We start from the raw sequence: 10863 nt of genomic DNA, 5'->3' as shown, positions 1-10863 counted from the left end.
CCCTGTTAAAAAAGCCAAAGATATCACAGGAGCTCATCGCAACCGCGGATCACCGTCTGCAAGTACACGGTACATTGTAAAACTCCTTGTTTTTCCTTGTTAAACTGTCGACGTGCACTTCGATTGCCCTCGCGTGAGTTGGATATCTCCTGTGGGTTAGTTCTAGTGGGGAAGGATGAAACGCCCTAATGTCTCTACGATGAAGTTAACGAAAGAAGAAGAAATTCTCTTGGAGCAGTACGGCCGCACACCATCCAATAAATCGAAAAAGCTTATATACGGAAACGCTCTCTTAGTCGCGTCCGCTCCCATATGTAAGGCTACTGCCCTAGAAGTTCGTTTGCTTAAGGCTTAACATTTTTAGTCGTTTTGACCATTAATTCTCTCATTCACGGCTTGATAGTTTCTAGGTTTGTACCATCACTAAAAACTGTCAGTAGTATAGCTCAATTTATGTATTTAAGGGAACAGTTGGATGCCCTATTACATGTTTGTCGGCCCTCTGGGATCCTTCATCATGGAAACTGAATTGCATTGTTTAGCTGCTCTTTTACCGTGCTGTACAAATATATTCATGAAGATGTTGAACGGAGTCATATTTCATTTTGCAAAAGTCTGCTTTATGGGCTATTTGTTGGGTAGTGATTTATGGTGAAGTTCTTTCTTTTTAACTTAGGGCTTTACTGGCGCATACATGAAATGGATTTCCTTCAGAACGCAATTCTCTTCGCCTTGTTTACTGCTGTCGTAACTTACCTGATTTCTTGTGCCTACTCCAATTCAAAGAGTCCATTGATGGAAAGGTTCGACACTTACTACGTTTCAATAAGTTGTACCTTATAGAATCGCGCTCATCCGAGCTGATGCAATTACTCAGGAAATCTCCAAACAACTCGGTAATGACAAGAAGGTTTCCAAGAAGGAAAAGGATGACCTGTAAGCATTCTTGACCTTTTGTATATGCCACCTTCCTAGGATACAGCAGAAGACCAAAGATGTTGCTGATTACGAGTCGACTACCTTCTCTATCTTCTACATCAACGCCATTTTCATCTTAATTTTGATGATTACATCGACTATCCTGCATCAGCTTTCAAATTCTATGTAAGTGTAGCACTGGTTTCATACGATAATAATTTCAAATACAGGTGTATAAACTGTGAAGTTTGCTGATCAGGAGTGCATTTAAATTTTTATAACAACCGTTAATCTTTGTACATTTGGAGTTTTTACTTGCACGCCCTCAGTATTTTTCTTTGTTTAGGAACTACGCACTTTCCATGCTGATCGCGTCAGGTTTGACGGTTTTTCTGTCCTCCGCAAAGCAGGTGAAACAACACCGCGCCTAAATTATCCCCTGGCGGTGGACTACCAGCAGTGCTCACATCGAACTGGAAGGGGGATGTGCAGTCGTCTCTCCTCCCAAACTTTTGTTGCAAATTTAAGCAATAAAAATATTTTTGTTTTCAAGGTGTCTCGTCTTCTACTGATTTTATGTGCTTTCGCCGGCGCACTAATGTCTTCCTACCTTGTTTTTAGTAGCAGGTACAAGTACCATTGTGTACAAATCAATTTAAATGGTGCAAAATTGACAGATATAGAAATATAAACGGGATCAGGTGAGTAGTTACTTCTGTCTCTTTTTGCCCCTCTTCCGTCCTTTCCTCCTCCCCCGGAGTATTTTGTGGGTCACAATCATGCAACGCCACCATGCTTGAACCTAGGAGGGGAAGATGGTGTAATTTTTTCCCAAAAAAAAACAATCTTGTGGGTTATTGGGACTGCCAATGCTAAATTGTAGGTTGCTGCCCTGGGGCTTCTGTCACGAGGGTCATTTCAAAGTCATGAAGTCTTTGATATAGCTCCTTCCACTTTATAGTGGCGATGAAAAGGATAGTATAAATTTTCATCCTTTTAAGTAATAGAATAGGTGTTTCAATATCTTTTTATTGCTGTGAGTGAATCGTGGCTGGTCTCTACGTTTTTGAGGCGACATTTTTCGTGTGGATCAGGCGACGATGCAGGTTAGCCTTTATAGACCTCAGTTGAATATGTCAACTCACTTTGATGACCGCTTCATCCAGTGACTTCTCTGCATCCTCTTTCTTCTTTTTCTCTACCATTTCGGCTTTATACTCTTCAACTACATCATCCATTCGTTTGAACTGAAACACACGTTAGATGGCGTTAAAAACATACAGATTTGGGAGGGACTGATGCCGATTTACGTGGCTTACAGTGCGTTAGAGGTATAGGCTTACGAAGTTTTTTTTTATAAGACTGTGGCTATTGCACTTTAAATGAAAGCGCGGTCCCACTTATCCTTCTCGTTTCATCTTTTCCATGTTTTTTTCATCGTTCTTTCCTGCTAGTGGAACCCTTCAGGGATACTTTTCGAACTTCCATCATAGAACCACAAGGAAGTTACTCGAAATGAAAGGGAGTGACACATTATTTCTTGTCGAGAGTTTCAGATACACTTGCCACAATCGTAGTTGCTTACATGTTTACTAAAATACACTCATGAAATGGAAATGAGATACAGAACTTGGTGGGAATCTCTGGTTTTGCGTCGAGATGTCTACTTATTAACACTAGTAGTATCTCTGTCGGGTCCATTAAGGCAGGGTTGAGCGCATGTAATGGAGTTCTTTGTTAGCATTATTACTTCAACTCAAGGTGCGTGCTGCCAGCTTCTTGACCTTTATGCCAATAATACCTTATTCAGGTGATATTTGTACCGTAAAGTTACCAAAAAAGAATGGGGATTTGTTTACAAGTTTTTAGACTGCAATTCACCTCCACCGTAAAGAGCTTAGAGTTTATCCAATCTTTACCTCATAGATGAGTGTAGTCAGAGCGTCAAGGTGCTTGTTCCTTTTTGCCAGCAGTTCAGAATACGCCTTTTGGAGCGCTGCGAAGTCCGTTCGATGCTTCTCAGCCATATACTCAATTTGCTAAACAAGGAAGCAAATAAGTAGTAGATGTAAGCATTGTGAGTTACCTAACTTGACCGCAACCCAAAGGTGTCATTTTGTGTAGGGTGCTTTTAACACTTCTACTAATGAACTGATCAAGTTTTCGAAGCCAACGCATCCTCGGGCCGGGAACATTCTCGATCTACATTGATGTTCTAACTCTACCGATGTGTATTAGTTTATCTTTGACTTTTTCATGTATTGATGTCTTTATTTAATACAGTAGCAACTGATGAGTGGACTCTATCGCTTGGCGTCTGGCCAAGAAGGTAGACGACAGCGATGATTCCTGCAGCTTGTGGTATGCAGGAAAGGGCAATTTGACTGAAATTTGCAAACGTTCACTAGTCAGCCGCGCTCCACCACGTTAATGTCGATCCTGGCTGAGATGGTTACTGTCCAACCGCAGCACAGAAGGGCACTCAATTAAGCCTATTATGAAGTTGCGCAAAACGTGACTCCTTCTATGGAAACGGTGCCAAAGCATGCATGCCATTCCAGAGATTTTCAAGGGAATAAGAAGTGTCACGCTTGTGTGGACTTACAGCCTCCAGCCGAGCGTTATTATTCAGCATCCAGGCGTTTATATCACTCTGAGTCCGTTTCTCACTAACCACATCGAATCCAGCCTTAGCGATGGCCGTGGTCAATTGGTCCTCTTTCTCCAATCGTCGTACCCTCTCCTCGGCCACGGCGACTTCCACGTTCTTAGCCCAGAATCGCTTCTCCATATTCACCTTTATCCGCAGCTCCTTGCGTCCACGGGGTTGTCATTTGAGAAGCAAAAGGATTGTGTGTTTGACTTTTACGGTATTAAACTACTTTATCCAGTGATTCCTCTCTGTGATAGTTTCTAAATGAAATTCTGTTTTTTTTGTTCTTTGACGAATTCTCTTAAAGATGCTGTGACTGACGTTGCGTCTGACGCATGACTAAAAGCCTGTCGTCTGGTTAAAAAATGACTGCTAGTTGATTGTCTTTTTTATTTTAGTTTTCTCCTTTGCTAGTGTCTGTATTCATGGATAGACCTACTTGGAGTCTATTGTTCAATAGTTCGATGAGACGTCTTCGTCTAAATAGCAACTTGTCACTCTCCTTCTTGAAATCCTCCACCTTCTTTTGCATATTCTTCAGTCTAGCTTGAAGCTCCATTTGCCTACATTTTACATATTGAAAACAACCTTTAAATAGGCGTATAAAGTTCATTCATTGCTTTAATGGATTACGGCTAACATATGACATCTTGCAACTACTTATGATATTAAAAGTAGCATGGTCTGCGTAGAATAGGTCTGTTTCAAAAAGCCGATCTTTTTCCAAATGGCGTTAAACCTTTCTATTAATTGTTACTATTAACAGAACAAAAGTAAGCCAAAAATGCTGCAAAATGTCATTTTAACTTACGTGTTCACGACACGTGATAACTTGACCAATTGAAGGGACGAATCTTCTATATGGGCTTTTAGAACTTCATAGGTTCCTGTATCTTGCAACTCTTTCGAACAGGCAATAAAAACGTCTATAGTTTGAGATCTGTGAGGAGTATTTTAGAAATTGCAGAAACGTGTTTACTTACATCTGCTTCTTCACTTTTTCATCGTAGAGGTAGTCGTCAGCGTCCTTCTCCGCGTCAGTGGTCAGCTTATTGTTCGTCTTTAAGGAATTTGTCTGAAACTCTAAAATTAAAAAAAAAAAACGAAGATATATATCAATTCATTTCAGCTTAATGTCTTTCAAATGAAGGACATTTCTCTCGAATTATTGTACCCTTTCCATTGTGTAAGAACCAAACTCGGCTCAGCGGTATTACCATCCGGCCGTGTCAGGAGTCCTCCAACCCATTCCTAGAAGAGTAATAAAACTTCTACCATTCTGTTATGAGTTAATAGAACTTCAGAGAGGACTTGAAACACTATAATGGCGGCACCGGTAAGCGAACCCGATCTGGACTTCCATGTCTGAATGCCAAATCTTAGCGTCACTCAGAAAAAGAGCACCCGATGCGAACCCCTTAATATTGTAGTACGGACTACAAAAAAGAGGCAAATTGTCTTCTAAATTCAAAATTTCACCAATTTTTTTTCTGTTCTGCGACGTTGGAACTGAATGACATGAATCAGTCTATATGAATAAATGATACCTTCTCAAAACCCCAGATAGAGGAATGTGCAGCAATAATGAGAGAAAAGCGGCAAAGAGGCTAATAAATCCAGATTGTGTACGTCTACTTTAAATCACAAACTCGTAGAGCAAAGCATTTTACATCCTTAAGCAAAATGGAGCTAGTGAGTCCCCTTTTCAAATTCAATTCACAAAAGGGACAAAAAATCCAGCTACAATGAACTCGGCAAGATGCATCACTGACACTAAGATTATGCATCTATTCACTCTAATAATAGTGAGATGATCACTATCATCATAAAAAGGAACTTTGTGATAATGTATGGTATTTGCTTCGATGATACCAAGGTAAAGTCGACTCGTGAATCAGACTTGTTGGAATTACACTCTTATGATCCAGTGGATACCTTATGATATTAGGGTTCAAGGCAAGAGGGGGAAAAGTGGGGAAAACAATTAAAATTATCATAGTGACTGTCTGGCGTATATCTACGCTTATAACGTTAAAGTATAAGTGGCATCTCGCTAACTGTGCTGAACATGGCATGAATTTCTTCGGTAAAATGTTATATCATGGTAAAAACACTCACTTTCAACTGTTCCATAGTTTTCAAGAATTTTGTCAGCCCGTCGTAAAATTTTTGATATGCCTTCATTTTCATTAGCTTTCTTGCGCTCAACTTCTTCTGAGACTTCTTTGCATTGCATTGATGACAAGAGAACCCCAAGTTCTTCTGCTGTTGCCTCAAATAGTGAGCCCAAAACCATGGATTCGACTTTTCCAAACGCCATTTGAGTAAAAATGTCGAGTAAAAATCAAATAATGGCTGCAAAGAAGTAAATCCAGCACTATAAAGAATATTTATAACACAAGCACTTTTTTAACTAGGTGCAAGTAAATAATGCGATTAATTGTCAAAGGCAGAACCTGGTTAAAGTTATATCGCAAAATTCTACATCTCTATGCTCACTTTTCATTCTGCCTTGCTTATAAACTAGAATAAAATATTCTCTTCTCACCAAAGCCTTTATTGATAAGCAATTTAGTTAGGCATGGTAAATGGACACTAAATAGTCAAACGAACTAAAGATTGCAGATTATGCTCACGCTCGAAAAATAATGTATGCCAAGTTGTGGTGAAAAAAAGGAGCTGAAGTTATCTCATTTTATTTGTACAACTACCCAATAGTTGTTTTAAAAAACAATTACTACCAATTTGGTCGCCTTATCTTTTTCTCTCTGTTCTATCTCATGATTTGTTTTGCACTCTACTGGAATCTTCAAATCAAAGTCTGATTAACCTTTGCAGCAGCAATAAGATACATTAGAGATATAAGAGCATCAGTTAGTATTTGATGTGTTGATCTTTGATGCGGGTATGACAGTTAAAAATGTACTTTAACTGAAAAATATGCTACTTGTGCAGTCCAATAATAAATGGCTTTTTTATTTCATTTCTAAAATTGAAATAGCAACTCAGTCAACACATGATAAATGATAGCAGTCAACACCAGTTGTTGACATCTTGAGGTGAATACTTTTAACAAACACGCAGACGGTGGTCTAGAAACTGCTTGACTATTGTGCTCCCGCAAATGCGACATAACCCAATGAAAGCCTCATAAAAACTAAAAGCGTTTACATTTTGAGGCATTAAAGTACTTAATGCTGCTTTTAAGGCTAAGGAAATTTCTTCCCAAGCGATGCCGAAGATTTCCTTGACTCCTATAATTAGACTGCAGTGATTATATTATCTGTGCTTTACGATCACTAAAAGAAGAAAGTGCGCCTAGCACTGCCCTAATGTTATGTTCTAACCATCTTGTCATTACTTTTTACTTTGAAGGAAAAATGCTGCACTCGGAATTAGGTGAGCGCTGTGAAACTCACAAATAAAATTTTTGTAATCAGTGTGCTCAACTTTGCTTAAGGTTGTTGCCATAACAACAGACTGAATGAAACAATTAATAGCTGATTGCAAAATGTGAATAATTAGCAGAAGTTGTTTTTTTAACCGAAACATGTAACTTTTTATTTTCGGGAATTTTTCAGTGGCAACATGGGCTTTGAGTTATCTGGTTCCTCTAAGTTCAACTAGTTGTCAAACTGGATTCTGATCTGGCGAATATTTTGTATTCCAGCCAAGTTGTCTTAAAAAAAGTGTAAAAGAATTCGCGATCAATGACAGGATTCACTTCTTAAGGACAGCCGTGCATTCTCTCCCGCCTCTACTAAATGTCTATGATATTTCCTGAATATAGTGCAGACCTAATTAAAATAAATTTGGGCCGGTAAAGCTTGTTTGCAAATTGCTGTCAAACGTATCTGCAAGCACTGCAACGAACACATGAGGGACCAAAGAAAAACCAGCATTTGACTGGTAAATTTAGATTCCCTTTGCCCTAAATCCACGTTCACAGCCCATCCAGCTACCTCTAAAACACAATTCTCAAACAGTTGTCTAAAAAGTATTACAGTATTACTGAGGCAACTCACCTATGCCAACTTTATAAAGACGCTTCCCACATTCCTAATGGACAATTAGAGACCAATTTGAAACAGTTTAAACGGCATTTAAGCCCTGGATTTTGGCAACAGGTCACGCAGGGCTTTATCATTACACCTCTGGGCAACCTTACCTTAGGGTCGTGCCGACGCCCCCTGGACTCTTCTCTAAGTCGACAATACACACACACCGCCCTAGTAACATGCCTTCTTTTGCCCTCGGGGAGGTCTCTTGTTGCTTGATGCTTCTTGTGTTGCCAAACACGACAACCGAAGAATGCTAGCCCACAAAGGGACGACAAACTTTTATTTCCAGTTGATATGATGTCCAAGAAAAGCAGTGGGGTGAGGGGAAAGCACACGAATACTAAGATGATGTCAGCTATAAAAAAAATAAAGTAGGTATCATCCTCAGAGCGGAGAATGCACAAAATAAATGATACTAGCAGGATAGCGTCAGTTTTAACTGCGATTGGGATGAATAATAACACTAGGGGAAGAGTTGTATCACAGAAGTAATAAGATGAACAGTGAGCAAGCCATCAGAATAGGTTAATGCTTCTCTTCAAATTTCGTTTCTTCCACTCCGGCAACTCAGCAAAGGCACCACGAGACATATGAAAGGCGTTCTACAAGTTGCAAAAACAAACGTAATTTTCACACGAATCCTGTATCCCACATAGACAAAACTCTAAAATTCAACATTCTTCATTTACGAACACCTAACCATTGGCACACAGTTTTTCCATCTACTCTAAACAAAAGAAACCCACCTCAAAGTCTTCGTCGGTTAGATAAATTTCCAAACGTGTTACATCCAAGTCCGGTGGTCGTGGGCATTGCTGCAACTCCTTCAGACTGAATTTCATATTCTCCAGCCGATTTAGAAGCTCCTCCACGTAGTCTACTTGCCCAGCAGATTTGCCGTTCTGAAACGCATTCAAGCATCACAATTCAGAAGGTCAGAAGAATAGTACATATTGAAGAGGTGGTATTAAAAATTTAACTGAATCACATCCCCTTCCAGATAGCGCAGGCTACATGAACGAAATCTATGTCCGCAATAGTAGACGAGGATCAGTTAATGTAGCGGAGTTGTATGGTTACTTCCAAAGACTCCTCAGCATGGAGTGGATAGTGAAATACACGGACTCTTCAGCCTCCTGCCATTCAGCCACCACCTTGGCGTCGTGGAGACTTATAGGTTCCCAGTTCTTCAATTACAGCTTCAGGAATGATTTGGGGCTCTTTGCATTCATGTCGTTCGTAACACTAGTTACCTAGGCGCTCGAAACACCGTCAGGAACAACTCACACGCTACAAATGACTTACGCTGAGGTGGTAAGCTGCAGCCTCCGTAGTTCGTGAAGATGGTGGGAATAAATGCAAAAACTCATCCGGCTCGATTCCTGCGTACACCGCCACGGCGCGTGTCGTAGGACCAACTGAAACACACAAAAAATACCTCCACTTAAGGCATTCACAGTCGACGATAAGCTTGTCTAGAAAAAAAAAACCATCGACGTCTAATTTCTTTCACTGCCTTTGCTTTTAAAAACTCGCAAATGGCAAGCTGCCCGTTCCAAATTCATGACGAGGAAGGTTTGGGCTGGGCTATACCAAGTAGTCGCCATCTGTTTGTAGGAGGTATTTCCCATGAGCTCCTCTGCTGTCGGATTACTACAGTGTGTAAGGGATCTCGGGGAATAACACTGATGGGCACCTGCTGGCTCGAAAAAACAAAGATTTAAAGAACTCAGGAGTTAGAGTTGGAAGAGCCGACTAGTCACTAAGACAAAGTGGTTTGAAGTTAAGATGTGAGGGGAAATGGGCATAAAAGGCCACTAGGTAATCCTATTCTAGAAGCATCGTGTCTAAATAATTTCTACCATCCTCTTCAACCCCCCGACTTCTGATGGCTTTTTCTTAGCCACTTAATAAAGCAATGCGAAAGTGCATATTTTTTGAAAAATATTTATGACCTTAAGTTAAAGTGACTGCTTTAATCCTATACCACCTTTTCACGACCCCAAATTTTTCTCTGCTTTCAGAAGGTGGTGACAACTGTAAGGGCCTTACTATGAAGGAAGGAACCTCTGAGATTCTCAACGAGTGAATGGTGTGTTCTAAACGACTTTATAAAAAATATCAAATGAGGCAATTAATGTTTACCAGACCTTGTAAAATAAAGGGCTATGTACACTACTAAGAGCCTGGAATAATTGCTTATGCTAACCCAACCTTTCCAACGCCATTCGTGCAGCAATTTGGTTACAAATAAGACCCAAAACAAAGTGACTAAATTTAACACTCACTTCGTTGAGCCAGGGCTTGCGCGCTTCTCAGAGCAGCCAGTCTGGCGGTGACAAATCGGTGCAGGAGACTGGAGACCGACGAGAGAGGCGACGGTGTGGAAGAGGGAGTGGTAGTAGGGGAAGTAAAGCAGTCATGAACATCCGAATCGCAAAGTGGAAGACTGAGGGGTCTCGAAGATGATGCGTAAGATGGGGAGAGGTGGTAGGCATCAGAGCCGTCGTCCAAGTGCATCCGTACACCAGCCTCGCTGCTGGTGGTGGTGGCAGCAGCGGTAGCGGCTGACAGGGAGGAGGGTGACGACAGAGCGGACGACGGCGAAGAATTGTCCAACAATGCGACTCCACCACAGTTCTCGGGCCACCAACCGTGCCACAAGTAGACGTTATCCTTACCCTGAACCACTAGGAAGAGAGCTACAAACGAACAGTGTGTTTCAGTTACACACAAGTCCACGCTAGTGGTGGCAGTGTGCAAATCCTAAGGTCCTGCCTATATCCATGCCATGGCCATGGCCAAGGTGAACGCCTCCACACACCCACAGGTCCTATCCTCCGATGTCTTCTGAAATGTCAGCAGATCCAGATTACCGTACGGTTATCATTGCCTAACAATCCTTCTGTACGAAAGGCTTCCGCTCACATCATGCGAACCGACAACAGCAATTATATATGAAAAAAATTAAGTCATGATACTATGAATTGGACGATAACTGGTCAAATACACAGGCCCTTCCTCCACCCATGAATCCTCAAATCCTAAGATGTTGGTTGAACCCAGTGAATAGGATTCCAGCATTCCTGATTCATTAACTTGGTTTTATCGACGCAGATGTAGATAAAGATGCAAGCGTTTATCGTAAACTTCCCTGTATGCCATTCGGAGGCAGTGCAGCAACAGAACTTAATCTAACGTACTATAACCTACCATAGCGATCATAATAAG

General features: G+C 40.9%; 2 protein-coding genes across 2 annotated transcripts in view; one reads left to right on the top strand and one right to left on the bottom strand. All coding sequences in view use genetic code 11, as the record gives it.

Moving 5' to 3' along the window:
- Window positions 1-175: 175 nt before the first annotated feature.
- On the top strand, window positions 176-1349 carry EGR_05634 (Translocon-associated protein subunit gamma; the record flags this gene model as incomplete). The annotated part of the gene is made up of 5 exons (XM_024494883.1): window positions 176-314; window positions 677-803; window positions 844-936; window positions 976-1104; window positions 1265-1349. 5 exons carry the CDS (start codon window positions 176-178, stop codon window positions 1347-1349), a joined length of 573 nt encoding a protein of 190 aa, XP_024350680.1.
- Window positions 1350-8147: 6798 nt separating this feature from the next.
- Window positions 8148-10863, bottom strand: part of EGR_05633 (Supervillin) — a gene marked incomplete at both ends in the record, with an annotated part of 27504 nt that continues 24788 nt past the window's right edge. Inside the window, 4 exons of the mRNA XM_024494882.1 lie at window positions 8148-8234; window positions 8379-8534; window positions 8938-9050; window positions 9921-10334. Of these exons, the coding sequence (XP_024350679.1) occupies window positions 8148-8234; window positions 8379-8534; window positions 8938-9050; window positions 9921-10334 (770 nt within the window). The remainder of the gene's footprint in view (window positions 8235-8378; window positions 8535-8937; window positions 9051-9920; window positions 10335-10863) is intronic.

This window comes from Echinococcus granulosus (genome assembly GCF_000524195.1).
Source record: "Echinococcus granulosus chromosome Unknown EG_S00043, whole genome shotgun sequence".
Taxonomy (NCBI): domain Eukaryota; kingdom Metazoa; phylum Platyhelminthes; class Cestoda; order Cyclophyllidea; family Taeniidae; genus Echinococcus; species Echinococcus granulosus.
Note: the sequence above shows the minus strand (reverse complement) of the source record. Positions and strands in the feature narration are given on the sequence as shown.